Source organism: Babylonia areolata, chromosome 8 (assembly GCF_041734735.1).
Source record: "Babylonia areolata isolate BAREFJ2019XMU chromosome 8, ASM4173473v1, whole genome shotgun sequence".
Taxonomy (NCBI): domain Eukaryota; kingdom Metazoa; phylum Mollusca; class Gastropoda; order Neogastropoda; family Buccinidae; genus Babylonia; species Babylonia areolata.
This window is the reverse complement of record NC_134883.1, coordinates 47,614,401-47,636,900: the sequence shown is the minus strand read 5'-3', so window position 1 is coordinate 47,636,900 and position 22,500 is coordinate 47,614,401. Positions and strand designations below refer to the sequence as shown.

The 22,500-nt window shown below is 46.7% G+C and overlaps 1 protein-coding gene across 1 annotated transcript in view; it reads left to right on the top strand.

Moving 5' to 3' along the window:
• LOC143284890 (uncharacterized) overlaps window positions 1-22,500 on the top strand; it is a 73,495-nt gene that overhangs the window by 7,674 nt on the left and 43,321 nt on the right. The window contains exons 2-4 of the mRNA XM_076592010.1: window positions 10,048-10,162; window positions 13,934-14,193; window positions 19,570-22,500. The exon at window positions 19,570-22,500 is cut by the window's right edge and continues 119 nt beyond it. Coding sequence (XP_076448125.1) covers window positions 10,048-10,162; window positions 13,934-14,193; window positions 19,570-22,500 — 3,306 coding nt within the window. The remainder of the gene's footprint in view (window positions 1-10,047; window positions 10,163-13,933; window positions 14,194-19,569) is intronic.

Here is a 22,500-nt window from a genome sequence, read left to right as displayed (position 1 = left end):
AAACCTAACTGCATCATCAGGTCTGGCTGAAATCATACCTAACTGCATCATCAGGTCTGGCTGAAATCATATCTAACTGCATCATCAGGTCTGGCTGAAATCATACCTAACTGGATCATCAGGTCTGGCTGAAATCAAACCTAACTGCATCATCAGGTCTGGCTGAAATCATACCTAACTGGATCATCAGGTCTGGCTGAAATCATATCTAACTGGATCATCAGGTCTGGCTGAAATCATACCTAACTGGATCATCAGGTCTGGCTGAAATCATATCTAACTGGATCATCAGGTCTGGCTGAAATCATACCTAACTGGACTGTGCCAGGGAGGAACAGTTGTGCAGTGTTCTGTGCAAGAGGTTATCTTCTCTTTCTTTCCATTACTCTTCTTCTTCTTCTTCTTCGTCATCTTCTCTCCTCCTCCTCCTCCTTCTTCTTCTCTCCTCATTCTTCTTCTCTCTTCCTCCTCCTTCTTCTTCTCCCCCTTTTTTCACAACTATTTTGTTTCTGTTTGTTCATTCTGCAAGAGACTATTTTCTTCTGAATCTATTCATCTTGCCCCAACAAGATATCTTCTTCTTTGTTCATGGGCTGCAACTCCCACTGTATTCACTGGCATACATGTACATGAGTGGGTTTTTACGTGTATCCATGACCTGTTTTTACCCCACGCCCCTGCAAGGTGTGTTTTGTTTTGCTCTCAGTCAGAACCTGCTGTTGCAGTCTGAAGTGAGTCCAAATGTGTAGCAGTACTCTTCCCACAGCAGGACACTGCACAGAACCATGGCTGGTTCTCAACACTGGCTCCCTCTGTACACCGCACAGTGCTGCACGGTGGGCACTGCATAGGTGTCATCCCATACACTGCCTTGCTTATGTGTTGTTTAGCTTAATGTTTCGCCCAGATAACAGTCTGCTTCTTTATCTGTGAAGGGGAATCAGCTTTAAAACACATGACACCACAACTCGAGATAGAGTTTTTATCTTTTTCAAGTAGATAGAAAGCATTGACACATATATAATGACTTGGCCTTTATGCTAATCAGTGTTGATGTGGTGATTGTGACAGCAATGGCCAGTGTTAAAGCACTATCTGTGGCTTACATTTGAAGCACAAATCTGGAAGTTTCCCGCTCAGTTACACACATGTACCAGAAGGTTTTACTTCTGCTTGGCGACCACAACCATTGCTGACCCCTATTGCTGCACAGAGTCAAGGTGACTGATGCACACTTGTTGTTTTTTCACAACATAATGATTTACATGCATGGATATAAATATTCAAGAGATACAAAGTTAGACAAAGATATTTTATTTTGTCCCATGTCAAAAGAAAACCCAAGAAATTGGACAGAGAATTGTTGTGTGATATTCATTCAACCTTCCTTGCACATCACTGCGTAAGTTAAACAAAACCACACTCAGCTTGAACACACACGCACGCACGCACGCACACACACACACACACACACACACACACACACACACACACACACACAACTTGAAACTGCTCTAGCAGCAGCACACAAACATTTCCACATGTGTCAAGCAGCGTGCACAATAAACTGTAACACACATGTTTGCACACAAGTAGACAATTTTCATAATTTCCTCAATGATTCCTTTTTGAGTGTACCCTCAGTTGTATGGAAAACAACCAGCAAATAAATCTTGAAAAGAATATTATGCAGTATGAAAAACCATCAAGGCAACCATATGTTTGTTCTGGTTTTTTTGTTTGTTTGTTTTTTGTTGGGTTTTTTTTTGGGGGGGGGTCTATTTAAATATATATTCTATGTGGCATATTCAGAGAAGAAAAAATCTTAAATGAAAAAGCTAATTTATGTTTGCACATTTCTGTCATTGCTGCTGTGTGCACAGTTTTATCAAATGATGGGCCTAATTACAAGCCCCCGGAGCTTCCTATCTTGAGGAAGTATCTGAGTTTGTTCCAGTGTACCTTTTTATTTACCTGTGTGTGCTGGCTGAATCGGTAGCATAAGCAGCATTGACTTTGAAGTCGTGGACCTTGTAAATGGAGAGAGTTACCACTCTTGATTGTTGCTCCATGCAGGATGTAAAGAAGATAAATAAATATATATATTATATATATATAAAAGAAAAGAGTCCATCTTCCATCTTTGCCCATTACCCCCCCTTCACACCCCAACATCCCCCCTCCACCTTGTTATTTCATACAGGAAACAAGAAAAAAAAAGTGTCTTCCATCTCTGCCCATTAACCAGCCACCCCCCCACCCCTTCCCCCCTTGTTGTTAACTTGTTTCATGCAGGATGGAAAAAAAAAAAAAAAAAGACAGAAAGAAAGCGTCTTCCATCTCGGCCCATCACCCCCATCACATCCCCATCCTCCCTCCCTCCCTACCCCTCTCCCCCCCCCCCAATCTGGAGCCAGGGGTATCAGTGGGCGGGCCTGACCCCCCAGCACCCCAGTGCCTGCATTGTAATTTGCTATCTCTCACCTCTGGCCCCGGTGCTGTGGGATGGGATGGGGTGGGTGCCCAGGGCCATGGCTGGTGCCAGACACACTCCTCTCCTCTCCTCTTCCCCCTCTGTTGCCAGCTGCAAACTGCCGGCATTGTCAGGTGGGATGGTGGGGGGGGGAGGTGGGGGAAGGGGTGCTGAGGAGAGAAGGAGGGATGGGGATTATGAGGAAAACAGGTAGAGACAGGTAGAGAGGGAGTGTGTGTGTGTGTGTGTGTAGAGGTGGTGTGTGTGTGTGTACATGTGTGTGTGTATGTGTGTACATGTGTGTGTGTGTACATGAGAGAGAGGGGGTGGGGAGTGTGTACATGTGTAAGAGAGAGAGGATGTGTCTGTGAGTGAGAGAGAGAGAGAGAGACAGAGAGAGTGTATGTGTGTGTGCAAGAGAGAGAATGTGTGTGACTGAGAGAGGAGAGAGAGTGTGTGTGAGAGAGAGTGAGAGAATGTGTGTGAGAGATAGTGAGAGGATGTGTGTGTGTGTGTGTGTGTATGTGACAGACAGAGAGAGAGAGAGAGTATGCATGTGTGGGGGGAGGAAGGGAGGGAGGAGGTAGTGGTGGAGGTCAATGCTGCCCCATTGTTTAGGTGTACAGGTGAAGACAGTGAAGCCACTGCACTGCAGACGTGAGGGATGGGGTGTTGCTGATGAAAAACACACACCAGCTCTTATAGAGAGGATGCATGTAAGTGTGTGTCTGTGTCTGTGTGTCTGTGTACTTCACAACTTGGTGCCAGTGTGTGCACGTGCACATGCATGCACACATGTATATATAATGTCCATTTTGTGTGTGTGTGTGTGTGTGTGTGTGTCTGTACTTGGTGCCAGTGAGTGCATGTACTTATGTTATGCATGCACATATCCAGTTTGTGTGTCGGGGGGGGGATGGAGGGGGGGGTGGGGAGAGGGGGGAGGCAGGGGGGTGCATACATCTGTCTGTCTGCGTGTATGTGTGTATGCCAGTGCATAAATGTGAAGAGAGACTGACAAATAAAAGCAGCGGAGCACACTGAGATGAAGCAGATAGAACGCGTACTTTACAGAACAACACAGGTGAATCAGGCAGGCAGGCAGACAGGTGAAAGTCATTAGACACTGTGATGGAAGGCCTGGGATGATGATGGTGGTGGTGGTGGTGGTGGAGGGGAAGAAGAGCAGTTAAGTGCACTGTGATGGTGGTGCAGTGTGTCACACAGTGATGGCCCTTGGAACCATGTTGATTCAGTTTCCCCCGGCACACCCAGGTGCTCTGATGGGCCTGCAGAATGGTGAGATGGAGAAGGCAGTGAGATATATAGAGACAGTGGAAGAGAGAGAGAGAGAGAGAGAGAGACAAGGAAGGTGGATATATATTATATACAGATCTATAGAGAAGGTGGGGAGGGATAGAGAGAGAGAGAGAGGGCACAGAGAGGGAGCGAGAGAAGGTGGAGAGAGAAAGAGAGATACAGACAAGGTGGAGAGAGAGAGAGATAAGGTCGAGAGTGTCTGCCATTCTGTCTGTCTGCAATTCTGTCTGTCTGCCATTCTCTTGTCTGTCTGCCATTCTCTCTGTCTGCCATTTTGTCTGTCTGCCATTCTCTGTCTGCCATTTTGTCTGTCTGCCATTCTGTCTGTGTTTACACATTTAGTTTTGTGAAGTGATACAAAGACACAAAACACAATGAGTTAACACAGTAACATGCACACACAAGCTCACACACACACACGCACGCACGCACGCACATGTGCACTACACTGATGAGCTTATTGAAAGAACAGTGAACAATGGATTACTAAACTTGTAAAAGGGAGAACAAGGATGAAGTTGATGGCTTGATACAGACAATAATGATGAGATACTCAGTATTGTTTGAACACAGTTTTCCTTTTTGAGGGGGGCGGGGCCCTCGTTCGAAACTCATTTCAAAGCTTTTCCTTTGACTGTCATGGGTCTACAGTTTCACTCCATAATTGAGCCGTCAGATAGTGACTGAGATGGGGCAAGCACAAGGTAAGACCATTGTACAAGACACCCTGTCATGATACACTGCTTACTTTTGTACTGCCAGCAATCAGGGGTGTGTCTTTGTGTTATAACATTTGTATTGTATTGTATTGGTTAAGTTTTGCTTTTGTCACAACAGATTTCTCTGTGTGAAATTTGGGCTGCTTTTCCCCACACAGAGCATATTGCCACAGTACAGCTCCATCACCCCCCCTTTTTTTTTCTTTTTTTTGGGGGGGGGGGGGGGGTGCCAGCAAGTGTGTTTTCCTATCAAAATTGATTTTTCTACAAAATTTTGCCAGAGCTAACCCTTTTGGTGCCATGAGTTCTTTAGCATGCTGTGGGTTCTTTAACATGTGCTGGCACATTGCCACAGTACAGCTCCATCACCCCCCTTTTTTTTTCTTCTTTTTTTTCTTTCTTGCCAGCAAGTGTGTTTTCCTCTCAAAATTGATTTTTCTACGTACAGAATTTTGCCAGAGCTGACCCTTTTGGTGCCGTGAGTTCTTTAGCATGGCACAGTTTATCTTTTCATGGGAATGACCAGCAAGTGGCATCCAGGCCATCACTCATTGTCCAGTGGAGGGAGAGATAACATTGGTGAGTTTAGGATTTGATCTAGTGTGCTGAGGTTCTCTGGCTTTCTTGGTGCACACATTGCCTCCAGGCCATCACCCCACCTGTCAGTGGACCTTTCTAGGTGGACCTTTCTAGGTGGATCTTTCTTGGTGGACTTTTCTAGGTGGACCTTTCTTGGTGGTGGACCTTTCTTGGTGGACCTTTCTAGGTGGACCTTTCTAGGTGGACCTTTCTAGGTGGACCTTTCTTGGTGGTGGACCTTTCTAGGTGGACCTTTCTAGGTGGACCTTTCTTGGTGGACACATTGCCTCCAAGCCATCACCCCACCTGTCAGTGGACCTTTCTAGGTGGACCTTTCTTGGTGGACCTTTCTTGGTGCACACATTGCCTCCAAGCCATCACCCCACCTGTCAGTGGACCTTTCTAGGTGGACCTTTCTTGGTGGACTTTTCTAGGTGGACCTTTCTTGGTGCACGCATTGCCTCCAAGCCATCACCCCACCCCACCTGTCAGTGGACCTTTCTAGGTGGACCTTTCTTGGTGGACCTTTCTAGGTGGACCTTTCTTGGTGGACACATTGCCTCCAGGCCATCACCCCACCCCATCTGTCAGTGGACCTTTCTAGGTGGACCTTTCTAGGTGGACCTTTCTAGGTGGACCTTTCTTGGTGGACACATTGCCTCCAGGCCATCACCCCACCCCACCTGTCAGTGGACCTTTCTAGGTGGACCTTTCTAGGTGGACCTTTCTTGGTGGACACATTGCCTCCAGGCCATCACCCCACCCCTCATTCTGTCAGTGGACCTTTCTAGGTGGACCTTTCTTGGTGGACCTTTCTTGGTGGACCTTTCTAGGTGGACCTTTCTTGGTGGACCTTTCTTGGTGGACCTTTCTAGGTGGACCTTTCTTGGTGGACCTTTCTAGGTGGACCTTTCTAGGTGGACCTTTCTTGGTGGACCTTTCTTGGTGGACCTTTCTAGGTGGACGGATACATTGCCTCCAAGCCATCACCCACCCCTCATTCTGTCAGTGGACATTTTGGGTTAGTGGGTGGGAAAAAGCAGGAAGAAACAGAGATTTCAGTTTTTGTGTACAAGAGGCACAAGCACACATATACTGTCACATGCACACACACATGTCATACACACACTGTACACATGTACTCACAGACACATGCACACACACACAGTTCACAGTTGGGATCATGCATGCTGCTCAGTTGAAAATTTCTAATTGTGTACAGGTAAAGAGGATAACATCCTGTATATGGTCTAATTTACCACAAATCATGCCCATCAATTGTTATGCCTCTTTTTGGTTTGATTAGTTGATTAAGTCTTAAAATATGAATGGAAACTTGTGCACAGACATACACATGGACGCACAGACACATGTTAGTTGTTACACTTAAATGCGCATTTACAAACATACAGACACACACACACAGACAGTCACACACACACACACACACACACACACACACACACACACACACACACACACACACACACACACACACACACACACACAGAACACATCAGGTCCCCAAGCACATGCCACACCTCCCTCCCTCTCTCTACAGCCTCCTCCATACCCCTCCCCCCTCTCTCTCTCTGTCTGTCTCTCTCTCTCTCTGTCTCTCTCTCTCTCTCTCTCTCTCTCTCTCTCTTCTCTCTCTCTGTCTCTCTTCTCTCTCTGTCTCTCTCTTCTCTCACTGTCTCTCTCTCTTCTCTGTCTCTGTCTCTCTCTGTGTCTCTGTCTCTCTCTCTCCCCCTCTGTCTCTCTGTCTGTCTGTCTGTCTCTCTGTCTGCCTCTCTCTGTCCCTCTCTCTCTGTCCCTCTCTCTGTCTCTGTCTGTCTGTCTCTCTGTCCCTGTCTGTCCCTCTCTCTCCCTCTCTCGTCTCTCTCTCTCTTCTCTGTCTCTGTCTCTGTCTGTCTGTCTGTCTGTCTCTCTCTCTTTCTCTCTCTCTCTCTCTCTCTCTCTCTCCCTCCCTCTCTCTGTCTCTGTCTGTCTCTCTCTCTCTCTCCCTCTCTGTCTCTCTTCTCTCTCTCTCTTCTCTGTCTCTCTCTCCCTCTTTCTGTCTCTCTCTCCCTCTCTCTGTCTCTGTCTGTCTGTCTCTCTCTTCTCTCACTGTCTCTCTCTCTTCTCTGTCTCTGTCTCTCTCTGTGTCTCTGTCTCTCTCTCTCCCCCTCTGTCTCTCTGTGTCTCTCTTCTCTCTCTGTGTCCCTCTCTCTTCTCTGTGTCTCTCTCTGTCTCTCTGTGTCTCTCTCTCTCTCTCTGTCCCTCTCTCTTCTCTGTGTCTCTCTCTGTCTCTCTCTCTCCCTCTCTCTCTCTCTGTCTGTCTGTCTCTCTCCCTCTCTCTGTCTGTCTGTCTCTCTCTCTCTCTGTCTCGCTTCTCTCTCTCTCTTCTCTGTCTATGTCTCTCTCTGTCTCTCTCTCTCTCTCTCTCTCTCTCTCTCCCTCTCTCTCTCTCTGTCTGTCTGTCTGTCTGTCTGTCTGTCTCTCTCTGTGCTCACCCCCCATCCCCAGCAGAATCGTGGTCAAGTGTGGAAGAACGGTTTGTGAATGGAGTGCTTTGTTGTCAGCTGCCTAACCCAGTTTCACACCATAATGGACACAGTGCTAGAGACCATTGAATCACCAGCATCTTCTGACAGTTCTAAGTGCAAGTAGTGCAGTGGGCCGAAAAAGAGACTTTGGACGTTCACCGACTGTGTGACTGTGAATGAGATGATGTTGAATCACCAGGCAGTGGGTGAGACAGACTGGTCTTTGGCTTGCAGGGAGGGAGAATGGGTGAGTTGTGTGTGTGTGTGTGTGATGGTGTGTGCAGATAAATGGAACTGCCTCCCTCCGGGTGTTAGTGTTCAAGTCTGTGGAACAGATAACCCTTGACTTGCTTCCTAGAGCTGCAAGTGGAGTATGCCGGCGTGGAGGCGCGCATGCACGCATGAATATATATATATATATATATATATATATATATATATATATATATATATATGATGCATGTGCATATGCGCAGGCATACACTTACACGCGCAAACATACACATGTGCACATGTGTGCGCATACACTCAACACACACACACACACACACGCACACGCACACAGAGATGGTAGCAGGATGATGTGTAGTTGCTGTATGAAGGCCAGTGATTGGCTGTGAAAGCCGTGTGGCCAGACAGGGGTATGGTGTATCACAGTAATCAGAGAGGTGTCTGGGGAGGGGGGGGGGGGGGGTGGAGTCAGGGGCATTTTTTTTTTCCAGGAATTATTTGTTTATCTTGAGACTGGAGAAGCTGTGTGTGTGTCTGTGTCTGTGTGTAGTTGTGTGTATCTCTGTATGTGTGCATGCTTTATGTGTCTGTTTCTGTGTGCGTGTGTTTGTTTATGATGTATTTGTTTATGATAAATGTAAAGTGTGTGTGTATGTGTGTGTCTGTGTCTGTGTGTACTTGTGTGTATCTCTGTATGTGTGCATGCTTTATGTGTATGTTTCTGTGTGTGTGTGTTTGTTTACGATGTATTTGTTTATGATAAATGTAATGTGTATGTGTGTGTGTGTTCTTGTGTACATGTATGAGTGTGTTCCTGTGTGTGTTATTTCATTTCTTTTTTTCTTTTTTCTTTATTTTTCTTTTTACTGTTGATGTGTGTGTGTGTTTGCTGGCATTGGGTGTGACGTGTTCACTGTGGCTTGCAGAGAGTTCTGACAGCAGGCTGTGAAGTGGACTGCATTCCTTTTCCTCCCCTCTCAATGTTGATGATGAGGATGCTAATATTTCACCAACTTTTTTTGTTCCCCTTATGTGTTTTGCAGAGTCCGAGAGAAAATACTTCTGTCTCTCTTTCTGAGTCTGTTTGTTTGTGTGTGTGTGTGTGTGTGTGTGTGTGTGTGTGTCACTCGCTCTGTCGCTCTGTCTCTCTCTCTCTCTCACTTTCTCTCTGTGTCTCTCTCTGTCGCTCTCGCTCTCTCTCTGTTGCTCTCTCTCTCTCTCTTCCTCCCTTTCTCTCTGTCTATCTCAGTACCTGTAGCTCTGTCTCTTTCTGTCTGTCACCTCTGTCTTTATGTGTTTACACATGTGTTCTTCTCTGTAGATGTGTTTCTCTCTCTTTCTCTCTCCCCCTCTCTTGGCCCCCATCCCACCTCTGTCTCTCTCTCTTTCTTACACACACACACACACACACACACACACACACACACACACACACACACACACACACAGAGTCTGTCTCATGCTCTCGCTCTCTCTCTCTCTCTGTCTCAAGCACACACACACACACACACACACACACACACACACACACACACACACACACACACACACACACACAGAACACACACACACAGGTGCAGGGTAATATGTGTGGTGTGTGTGTGTGTGTTGGAGCTCATGTACGTTTATATGTATTTGACTGTGCTTTCATATCTGTGAAACTGCATGTTTGGTGCATATCTGTTATGCATGTGTGGGTGTATGTGTGAATGTGTGTCTTCATGTTTTACATTTATTTGCTTATTTATCATCATTGTTGTCTTATTTATTTAGTTAGTTAGTTAGTTATTATTATTATTTTATTATTATTATCATTACTACTACCTATTTTTATATTATAATTATTATTTATTTATTCATGTAAGCTTATCTATTATTTATTCACCTTTTTTTTTTCTCAAGGCCTGACTAAACGCGTTGGGTTACGCTGCTGGTCAGGCATCTGCTTGGCAGATGTGGTGTAGCATATATGGATTTGTCCGAACGCAGTGACGCCTCCTTGAGCTACTGAAACTGAAACACACACACACACACACACACACACACACACACACACACACACACACACACACACACACACTCACACTCACTCACTCACTCACTCACTCACTCACACTGTATGTTTTACCATGTTACATGCATTGTGCACATTATGTATTTTTCCTAATTCCACAACGCCCTCTTCATTTCATTCCAGTGGTGGCAGAGTCCAAGCAAGAGCCTGACAGCAAGCTGCAAGGAGGAGGAGGTGGAGGTGGGGAGAGGAGAGTGTCACCCAGTCGAGCTGCCCCCAAGCCCGAGGTGGCCCGGAAGTGAGTCATTAACCCTCTTTCTAATTAGCCTCCCCATCTTGACTGGCCTCCTTCTGCTCTCTTTCTGTACCGCTAAACACATACAGTGTATCCTGTGCATTACCCAAGATATTTATATATATATATCTATATATGTATGTATTCATATTTGTATAAATACATGGTGTGTGTCCTTGTTTTTTGCAGTAGATAGGTAGTGAGTTCGGAAATGTGCGTGTGTTTATGTCAGTATTTGGTTTTGTACGCGCGCGCACGCGCGTGCGCACACACACACACACACACACACACACACACACTCACACAGAATGATTTGTGTGTGTGTGTGTGTCACTAGTGTCAGTAAGCTTTTGTCTGTTTGAGATAACTGATAAGTGTTCATTTTAGAAGTGTGTGAGGTACGTCATGTCCATTCCCTCTCACAGACTTGTAGACAGCTGTAGGTCTTTCAGTGTATCAACAGTCTCGGTTGCATGGTATGTATGTGAGAGCACGCACACACACACACACACACACACACACACACACACACACACACACACACACACACACACACACACACACACACACACACACACACACACACACACACAATTTAACTAACATGGATGCTCAAATGTTCTCACGCACACACACATGAATGCATGTACACACATGCATACATGTATTCACACACCCCTTGTACACACATGTACACGCAAACACACACACGCACGCACGCACGCGCGTGCACACACATACACACACACAATTGCATGAGCACACGATTATTTCACATGTGACACAGCATTCACAATAAACATCAACACACTTTCATGCACACAAGTAGACAATTCTCATAATTTGTTTTTGAGCTCACCACTGATCCCCAGCTTTCACACACACACACACTCACACACACACACACACACTCACACACACTTTCCACCTTTGCTACCCCTACCATAGGAATGCACATTTTCAAAGGCATGGAGAATGTACAAACTACAAGAAAAAAATCTTCCAGTCTTCCCCCTCCTCACCATCCAGTCTTATCTTCCCCTGCTACCTCTCAGCACACTCACACAGTAAGACCAGATACGGCAAGACCAATTCTTTATCAACCAGTGTAATAGATAAGCTAAAAACAGGCTTTTTATCATATATATATATACACCCAGTCCCGTCTGTGAATACTGCAGACTGTACACTGTACTGCTGTTCCTCCTCACAGCTTCTCAGCATCCTGAAAATTATATTCAGCAGCTGTTGCAGGGTGTGTTAGGATTCCATGTGGATGAGAAATGGTGGTCTTCTGCTTTCCTTGTTTTGTTACGTTTTTTTTTTTTGTTTGTTTGTTTGTTTTTTTCTACAAGAGCATTGAATCATGGCCGTGATTATGATTATGACACAGCTGTAAATGACAGTGACAAATTGTCCAGCTTGCCACATGTTGTGGGCAGGTTTAGTGTTCTTTGTATTGAGTACACAGTCCTAACAGTGAACGTTCCAAACAAAACGGTTATTATTGTTTTGCTTGTGTGTTTTTTTTGTTTTTGTTTTTTTTGTTGAATAATTTCCTGTTGAAGGTAGTGTTGGCTTTTCTTCCCCTCAAGTGTTAATGAAACACGACCACTAGACCAGTTGTGGACTTTTCTTCCCCTCAAGTGTTAATGAAACACGACCACTAGACCAGTTGTGGACTTTTCTTCCCCTCAAGTGTTAATGAAACATGACCACTAGACCAGTTGTGGACTTTTCTTCCCCTCAAGTGTTAATGAAACATGACCACTAGACCAGTTGTGGACTTTTCTTCCCCTCAAGTGTTAATGAAACATGACCACTAGACCAGTTGTGGACTTTTCTTCCCCTCAAGTGTTAATGAAACATGACCACTAGACCAGTTGTGGACTTTTCTTCCCCTCAAGTGTTAAGGAAACATGACCACTAGACCAGTTGTGGACTTTTCTTCCCCTCAAGCGTTAATGAAAATGACCACTAGACCAGTTGTGGACTTTTCTTCCCCTCAAGTGTTAATGAAACATGACCACTAGACCAGTTGTGGACTTTTCTTCCCCTCAAGTGTTAATGAAACATGACCACTAGACCAGTTGTGGACTTTTCTTCCCCTCAAGTGTTAATGAAACATGACCACTAGACCAGTTGTGGACTTTTCTTCCCCTCAAGCGTTAATGAAAATGACCACTAGACCAGTTGTAGACTTTTCTTTCTTCATTTCTTTTAAATTCTGAAACTGTGAGAGGTTTGTATGTTGCAGAGTATCCATACATGTATGTGTGTGTGTGTGTGTGTGTGAGAGAGAGTGTTTGTGTGTGTGTGTGTGTGTGTCCTTGAAACTGAAAGAGCAAATTGAGTACAGGTTCAACACATTGTGTGTGTGTGTGTGTGTGTGTGTGTGTGTGTGTGTGTGTGTGTGTGTCCTTGAAACTGAAAGAGCAAATTGAGTACAGGTTCAACACATTGTGTGTGTGTGTGTGTGTGTGTGTGTGTGTCTAAAAAAAACTCTATAAAAAAATTGTTGCTGGTCAGATCCAGGAAGTGGGTTAGTTGTGCAGCACAGTTAAAACACTTTTAAGATATACATGTTGTTGCTGATTACGTCCAGTATTTACGTGACTCTTGGGATGAACACGTTTCAGTATGAGTATGATGTTGCGGAATGTCCACCAACAAGCAGAAAATAATCAAAGGGAAGTAAATCATGCCATTCTGTCAGACTACTGAGGGAAGTAATTAACGCCTGCCATTAATTTGAGCCAAAAACTGAAAAAAAAAATAAATAAATAAAATTAACAAAGGGGGGGGGGGGGGGGGAAGAAAAAAGGAAGCTAATAAATTTTGTAAATTTCTTTTCTGTAGCATTTAATGGCACCAAAAAAAAAAAATAAAAAAAGATTAAAAAAAGTAAATAAAAAAAATAAGCCCAAAGCAAATTTATGAAATTTTGCTTCTGTAGTTAACTGATTCTTATTAAACAAATATTATAATGTTTATCAACAAATAAAAATTTTGAAAAATATGTTGTTGTTTTTCCTGTTTGCTATGTAAGCTTTCCGTTTCATTTTTCGTTTTAAATGTTAGTCAGAAAGCAGGGAAGAACTGAAATATTACACTGTATGACACAGACATATATTACACATTTGCATATGGATGCACAGTGGAATCAAAATGATATATTTGTGTGTGCCTGATGCGTAGCTTTATTTACATATGTCTTGGTTTAGTTATTTTTTTAAAATATATATATTTAAGTAGGGGTTCAGCAGTTATCATAAAAATGTCTTTGTACATTACCTCAGAATGAATATATCCATGTGGTTTAGAATGAACATACAAATGAGGCATTGAATTACAAAGGGAATGGAAATTTTATGTAACTGGGATAAAAACTGTACCCCAAAGACAGAATTGTTACTGTTTTTTATGATGTTTTTTGGGGGTTTTTTTTTTTCAATTATGAAAAAATGTATATATAATTTGCATTGTATAACTTTAAAAGACCTATATTAAGTATACGATATACAATAAAGCAGTAATGATTAACTATGTTTGTTAATTCATATTTTACTCTTTTATTTGATTCTTTATTCACCGGAATCATTTGTTGACCATTTTCCCACAGCACAGATAGTAGCTTTGTAAACAAAGATCTGTATACAGACTATATATAATATATATTTCTCATTGTATTATCACCTGTGTGTTAAACCTTATTCCTTTCTTCACTCCCCCCCCTCACCCCCTCATTCATCGGCTTTTTTTCCATGTACCCAGACCGCAGCCCCCCGGCAACAAACCCTGCCCCCCTATACCCAAGAAACCTCCCGTGGCGCACAAACCCCAACCCCCCTCACTGACCCCGTCCTCGCACCATGGCAGTGCTGCTGCTGCAGGGGCCGCCTGCCCACCTGCCTCTCCCTCTCCCTCCCCCTCCCCCGCCCCCTGCAGGGCTCCACCACCACCACCCTCCGCACCGCCCAGCTTCCGGGGACAGGGGCCGGCTTGTGGACCTCCCACTGCACCACCAATCACAGGTAAACAAGCAGCCAGCCACAGGTAAACAGCCAGCCACAGGTAAACAGCCAACCAGACAGGTAAACAGCCAACCAGCCACAGGTAAACCAGCCAGCCAGCCACAGGTAAACAGCCAACCAGCCACCGGTAAACAGCCAACCAGCCACCGGTAAACAGCCACACAGGTAAACAGCCACCAGCACAGGTAAACAGCCAACCAGCCACAGGTAAACAGCCAGCCAGCCACAGGTAAACAGCCAACCAGCCACAGGTAAACAGCCAACCAGCCACCGGTAAACAGCCAGCCAGCAAGGTAAACAGCCACACAGTAACCCAGCCACAGGTAAACAGCCAGCCAGCACAGGTAAACAGCCAACCAGCCACAGGTAAACAGCCACCAGCAAGGTAAACAGCCAGTCACAGGTAAACAGCCACCAGTCAAGGTAAACACAGCCAGCCACAGGTAAACAGCCAGCCACAGGTAAACAGCCAGCCACAGGTAAACAGCCAGTCACAGGTAAACAGCCACAGTCACAGGTAAACAGCCAGCCACAAGGTAAACAGCCATCACAGTAACAGCAGCACAGGTAAACAGCACAGTCACAGGTAAACAGCAGCCAGTCAGTCACAGGTAAACAGCCAGCCACAAGTAAACAGCCACTCACAGGTAAACAGCCAGCCAGCCACAGGTAAACAGCCAACCAGCCACAGGTAAACAGCCAGCCAGCCACAGGTAAACAGCCAGCCACAAGTAAACAGCCAGTCACAGGTAAACAGCCAGTCAGTCACAGGTAAACAGCCAGCCACAAGTAAACAGCCAGCCACAAGTAAACAGCCAGTCACAGGTAAACAGCCAACCAGCCACAGGTAAACAGCCAGCCAGCCACAGGTAAACAGCCAGCCACAAGTAAACAGCCAGTCACAGGTAAACAGCCAGCCAGCCACAGGTAAACAGCCAACCAGCCACAGGTAAACAGCCAGCCAGCCACAGGTAAACAGCCAGCCACAAGTAAACAGCCAGTCACAGGTAAACAGCCAGTCAGTCACAGGTAAACAGCCAGCCACAAGTAAACAGCCAGTCACAGGTAAACAGCCAACCAGCCACAGGTAAACAGCCAGCCAGCCACAGGTAAACAGCCAACCAGCCACAGGTAAACAGCCAGCCAGCCACAGGTAAACAGCCAGCCACAAGTAAACAGCCAGTCACAGGTAAACAGCCAGCCAGTCACGGGTAAACAGCCAACCAGCCACAGGTAAACAGCCACTCACAGGTAAACAGCTAACCAGCCACAGGTAAACAGCCAGCCAGCCACAAGTAAACAGCCAGTCACAGGTAAACAGCCAGCCAGCCACAAGTAAACAGCCAGTCACAGGTAAACAGCCAGCCAGTCACAGGTAAACAGCTAACCAGCCACAGGTAAACAGCCAGCCAGCCACAGGTAAACAGCCAGCCAGCCACAGGTAAACAGCCAGCCAGCCACAAGTAAACAGCCAGCCACAGGTAAACAGCCAGCCAGCCACAGGTAAACAGCCAGCCAGCCACAGGTAAACAGCCAGCCAGCCACAGGTAAACAGCCAGCCAGCCACAGGTAAACAGCCAGCCAGTCATAGGTAAAACAGCCAGCCACAGGTAAACAGCCAGCCAGTCACAGGTAAAACAGCCAGCCACAGGTAAACAGCCAGTCACAGGTAAAACAGCCAGCCACAGGTAAACAGCCAGTCACAGGTAAAACAGCCAGCCACAGGTAAACAGCCAGCCAGTCACAGGTAAACAGCCAGCCACAGGTAAACAGCCAGTCACAGGTAAAACAGCTGGCCAGTCACAGGTAAAACAGCCAGCCACAGGTAAAACAGCCAGCCACAGGTAAACAGCTAGCCAGCCACAGGTAAAACAGCCATCCATCCACAGGTAAACAGTGAACCAGACACAGGTAAACAGCCAGCCAGTCACAGGTAAAACAGCCAGCCAGCCAGCCAACCACAGGTGAACAGCCAGCCAGCCACAGGTAAAACAGCCAGCCAGCCACATGTAGAACAACCAGCCAGTCACAGGTAAACAGTCAACCACAGGTAAACAAGTTATCATGATCAAGTTAGACTTGCTTCAGTTCAAGTCAGTTTGATTGACTTCATTTGACATTGATTTGATATGCTTAAGTTTGAATTATTTTGAATTTGATAGTCTTCATTTTAGTTAATCCCTGGATCCTTGTTTTTTAAGATTATTATTATTATTGAGTGATCCTGTTGGGCAGTAGGTTGTTTTTTGTACTCGGTGTGTGTTTGTGTGCACGTCTGTGTCGGAGGGACAGATTGGGACGGGCAAGGGGGGAATGGTGTTGAATGAACTGAATTTTTATCATACCTGTCACATGCACGCATGCACACACACACACACACACACACACACACACACACACTCATACATTGTCTCTTTGGCACACGAATACATTGCTTAGAAGTGGCAAAATCTTGGCAAGAAATCCATTGTCCAAAGCAGTTGGGAAAGCCATACTTTTGTGGTTTCCACATCACAGGAAACACATGTTCACACAGTGGGTATACAACAGAAGCTGATTTCACCAGAACACTTTCTGCCCACTCTGTTTTAGCACGGTTTGTCGTTTCCTGACATTGTCTGAAGGCGCAGCATCCGCATGGCTACTGCCCATGCACTCCCGTTATGTACGGATGCTGAAGAGAACACAATAGTTGTAGCTGATGACACAGCTGGCCAGACTGATTCATCATCACTGACAACAAACATGACAAATTTGTTCAGCACTTGCCTTGAGCAGTCGTCCTTTGCCAGAGCCAGGGATGATTCCCCAGTGCATTGTACATTATTTCAGAATCTGAATACTAAAATACTGCCTGAAGGAGTTCATGCATCAACTTGGTGGCCGCTTTCAGGTAGTGCATCAACTTGGTGGCTGCTGTAAGGTAGTGCACACTTGCAGGTAGTGCATCAACTTGGTGGCCGCTTTCAGGTAGTGCTTTCAGGTAGTCAGTGTTGTGACTGTGAACCCACTGACTGCTTTCACTTCTGTTGTTTTTTTCAGCAGTTTTGACTATTTAACAATAAGTAATCGTGAGTGGGTGGAGAGAGCTATTTGTGACGAGTTATGAAAAATACTGGAACGCTGGACCTGTGAACTGTCTTTGATTTTTTTTCCTTTTTTGAAGCTAGATGGAAGTAGTGGAGATGGCTTAGTGTCGGCTAGGGCCTTTAACTTGTCCTTTATTTGAAGTAGTGGCAAGTAGCTTGAGATGCCTTATTGGTCAGCAAGGCTTTATGTCTTTATTATGAAGAAGATGGCACTAGCTTGGGCCTAGTGGCAGCAAGGCTTTAACTGTCCTTTATTTGAAGTAGATGGCAATAGCCTTGAGATGGCCCTAGTGGTCAGCAAGGCTCTAACTGTCCTTTGATTTGAAGTAGATGGCAGTAGCCTTGAGATGGCCCTAGTGGTCAGCAAGGCTCTAACTGTCCTTTGATTTGAAGTAGATGGCAGTAGCCTTGAGATGGCCCTAGTGGTCAGCAAGGCTCTAACTGTCTAAGCACTATAATTTTATTTGATTTGTGCAACTGTCCTTGATTTTTTTAAATTTTTAATTTAAAAAAAAAAATTTTTGTTTGTTTCGTTTTGATTGCAACTGTTATAATTGTGTAATTGTGAAGCGCTTTAAGCAAAATCATATTTTTAGATGTAATAGAGATAAAATTATTAGCAGGTGTCATTTTGTCCAAAACCTGGGCAGTTGTGCACCATACCAAACAGGCCTTGCATTACATATCCTGTGGTGGGTGTGGGTTTTATTGGGATAGGTGTGGGTTATATAATTTTGTGTATACAGGTGGAAAGGTGAGATTCAAGGAATGTGTGTGTTTGTGAGGAGAGGGGGAGGGGGAAGAAGGGGGGTTATTGTGATGGGTGTGGGTTATATTTGTGAATGCTGGTGGGAAGATGGGATTTTGGGAATGTGTGTGTGTGTGTGTGTGTGTGTGTGTGTGTGTGTGTGTGTGTGCATTATTGTTGACTGTTTGAGGATAAGTTTCTCTGATCCAGACTGGTGCATAACTGCACACATACTTGCATGTATGCTTGAACAGGAAACATAGTGTGCTGAACCGAACTTTAACTCTGTCAGTACGGCCAGTCCTCTCTTCTCCTCTACACAGACCCTTCGGATGTCCAGTGGGTGTCTGAATGACCCAACCTTTAGCTTCCGTCGTCAGAATTGTGGAATTCTTTGTCAACATTCACCTTTTCAGTATAAGAGCCTTCCACTTACAATATTTTGATGATGGTAATTGGGGTGAAACGCTGTTAACGTCGTCTCTTTCGCCGTTCGTTTGGGGAGAGTTAAACTCTGTGGTAATGTAAATGTGTCTCAAATGCAAAGAGAGCAGAAGTACAAATTCAGAATGGAAGAAAATATGTACAATTTTCGGAAATAGAATATGCTCAGTTCTCTAAAAACGGCCCCCTTATTATTGAAATTGTTTAAAATGGAATTTTATATCCACCACATTAGATGAAAAATGACTGTGTGAGTTATCAAACGCGTTCATAGTTGATCATGCTGTGCTGTCTTCTAATGGTTGACATGTGAATCTCCTGTGCTGGCTCTGCTGTGTTTGTGTGTTGTTGTCTGAGCCAAATGGAATGATGTTCTTAGCACTGCTTTGATAAATGAAAATCATTTGTTTATTACAGTTGGTGTATCATTAAAAGGCAGAGAGAAAGGGTATGCTGGAAACTGATTGTTAATTGAAACATCTACACAGGAAAAGAGAATGATATTGTCTGGAAACAGATCTTGTCAAAAAAAAAAAAGAAAAAAAAAGAAGGTAATTGGTAAGTTAATTTAGTCAGCAATGTGATTTCACCATGCTGAATGAGGCTGGTTGTGTGTGGTGCTGTTAAAATCAGAATGGTGTTTGCTTCATGAACATGTTATATTCAAACCAACCTCTGTAGAGAAATAATAAGACTGTTAGTGTTGCAGTAGTAGTTTGGCACAAGTATTTCTGTAAGAACAATATTTGTACATGCCATGTTTAGAAATGGCACAAGCGTTTCAGTAAGAACAGAACTATCACAAGCCATGTTGAGAAATGGCACTAGCGTTTCAGTAAGAACAAAACTATAACATGCCATGTAGAGAAATGGCATGAGCATTTAAGTAAGGCCAATACTATTACATGTTGTTGAGAAATGTCAGAAAAGACTAAAAGCATTGTAGTGGTAGTTCAGTAGTGTGTGGAGATGTGGCCTAAACATTTCATGAAGAACTTAGCATGTGGTATAGAGAAACAGCAGAGGATGACACAAACATCTGATGTGGTATAGAGAAAGAGCAGAGGATGACACAAACATCTGATCTTGTCACAGCCTCCAAGCCCGGGGTTAAAGCGCCCCCACCCCCGTTACCGAAAACCCCACCTAAGGGCACGCCCCCCTCTGGCCGGCGCGGCAGGGAGCCTCCCCCCAGACCCAGCCCCCTGGCCCCCGGCAGGAAGCCCCCGCCCCCCGTGCCCGCCAAGAAACCTGCCTCCAGAAAGCCTGCTGCCCCACAGAGCGCTGACCAGGACGCCGCCAGTGTGGAGGAGGGGTCAGCATCACCGTGTGACCCCTCACAGACACCTCCTGACAACCAGGCCAGTGCTGGGGAGAGTGCTGCTGCAGGTGCTGATGTGAGACTGTCGGCGTCTTCCCTGCCCCCTCCTTCCTGTCACGGTGAAATCCTCCTCAGGCCAACGGACAATTATCAGCAGGTGGTGGTGGAGGAGAATTTCGCCAACTGTGCCAAAACAAACGTGGGTGAAAATCCAGAAAAACTTGACAGGTTGCCGCAACAAAACCGACCTAAATCCTATGAAAACCTGGAACTGAAACGCCGGTCACAAGACTTTGCCTGTTCTGAGCCGTTGCGTTCATACGAACAGGTTGTGGTGGAAGAAAATGCTCATTTTGCGTCAAATGTTGGTGTGAATGCCGTGTGTAAACCTGTAGAGTCAGGACCTGAACCAGGAGAGTCTGAAGCCGTCATCCCTCCCCCCAGTGTACAAGAGATAGTGTCTGGTGCTGGTGATCATGTGCAATCATTACTGTTCTCTGACCTGAAAGACAGCACAGCCACTCCCATCTCACAACACCCAGTGGATTGTGATCACTCCAACAACGGAGACAGTAACACAAAATCAAACGAAACAAAAAACAGCGGGTCCGGAGGAAGCGTTGAAGCATTGCCGTCTGTTTGTGGCAAAGCGCCATCTCCAAACAGGCAGAGTGAGGGAGAGGGGAGGAGTGCGGGGAGCTGTCAGGCTGTGGTCAGAGAGCAGCCCAAGAGACCCCCCCGGCCGGCTGTCCCTCCCCCGGTCAGACCCAAGCCCAGGAAGCGGGTCAGTCTGCTGAGGCAGGTGCAGGTGACGGACGAGGACTCTGCTCAGGACCCCCCAGCTGATGTGATCGACCCTCCGACCCCCACACCCTCCCTGCCCCCCTCCTCTGCGGATCCACAGACACCGGGGTCTCCCGTGGAAGAATCCATCTACCAGGAGATTGATGACCTGAAGCCACCCAGTCCCTCACAGACAGACAGTGACACTCCTGGCGGCTGTGTGGATGGGAATCCATCAGGCGAAGGTGTGCTTCAGCCTGATCCACCAGGCAGCAACGTGACTGTGTGCTCAGAGTCGTGTAATGAACCAAGAACTGAACAGACTGCAGCCACCGCAGACAACGTTGAAAGTGACGATGCACAAAGAGCGTGTTTGGATGGTAGCACCTCTGTCGGTGAAGAGATTTGTGACGACAAAACCGCCGCTTCAGTTGGAACGGTGAACACAGGTGGTGAAGTAAGCTGTCCACAGACAGAGGTTTCTGACAAGCCAGTGGCTGGAGACGCTGATAGCAACAAGTCCTCCAACAGTTCACGGCAGTCCCCAGAGAAACAGTCAGTTCATCTGGACGATGTTGGAGAAACCAGTTTCATGCTCAAGGAGATTGAGCAGCTGCTCAAAGTGCGACTAGGGTCTGTTCAGGCAGAGGCTGAGGGGAGAGCTGCTAAAGCCTCCAGTGTGCTGACCTCCAGCCAGTCTTTGGACACCCCCATCAGGCCCCCTCGTCCAAAACGGGCCGACAAGTTGCGCAAGTTGACCATCGGCTCCTGTTCGGCCGACAGCTCCAGCACGGAAAGCCTGACCAGCGTGGGTCTGCCCGGAAAGAAGGCGCCCCCGAAACCCAAGCGAAAAAGCCTCCCTGCGGGTGCCGTGAACCGCAGCCTGTCGGACGTGACTGGAATGAAAGTGTACGTCGAACGGCTGAACAGCAAGGAAGAAGAGGAGGAAGAGAAGCCATACCTGCCTCCCCGGCAGCAGTCGCTGCGCCTTGGTTCAGGACAGATCCCCCCTCCCCTGCCCCCCAGGAACAAGTCCATGGAGCAGGCCCCAGAAGAGTGTGTCCCCCAGGGACCCAGACCCGCTGACCCGGAAGGAGAACAGTCCCTGAGTACTGCTGATCGCCGTGCCTCGGCCCCCACTGTGGGGCTCACCCCCCCTACCGTCGCCGTTCGAACTTCGCTGGGAGGGAAACCCGGCAGGAAACCCATGCCTCGCCCCACGAGGAAAGCCCCCCCACCCCCACCACACCCCCCAAGTCGTCCTCTGTCTACAGCCTCAACATCCAGTGACGTGTCCTCCAAAGAGCGCCCCTCCTCCATGGGAGAAAAGGTTCCAGGTTACCAGAAGATCAACGGGGCGGCGGCTGTGGAGGGGGACATCAACACTGTGGTGCCGAAGAGCGCTGTGGTGGGCACCATCAACAGTCCTAGCCCCGCAGATGTGTCCGCTGACCATGACTACCACGAAATCCCCGACCACCTGGTCGCAGACCTCTCAGCTCAAGTGGTGGAAGTGGCAGAAGAACCCCCTGCCGACCAGGGGAAGGAGGGCACGCCCCCTCCGGTGTTACCCCCCCGCGTTTCCCAACCCCCACTGCAGCCCCCCACCATCACCACCACCCCGTCCGACCCGTCGTCAGACCTGTCCGAGTCCTCAGACACGGCGTCCCTGGACAAGAAGAGCTCCTCCAACGACGTCAGCTCCAAGACGGAGACCTCCCCCACAGACGGAGACGACTCCTCTCCGCAGGACGCCGAATCGGAAGGAGGCAGCCAGCTGCACAACCGGCTGTCGGGCCACACGTCCGCTGATGACTCCCTGTCGCAGTGCAGCCAGCGGAGCAGCCGTCCCGAGTCGTTCTGCAGTGAGGTGTTGGGGTCACTGGCGCACGTGGTTGGGCCGCACCACATTCGTGCTCGCC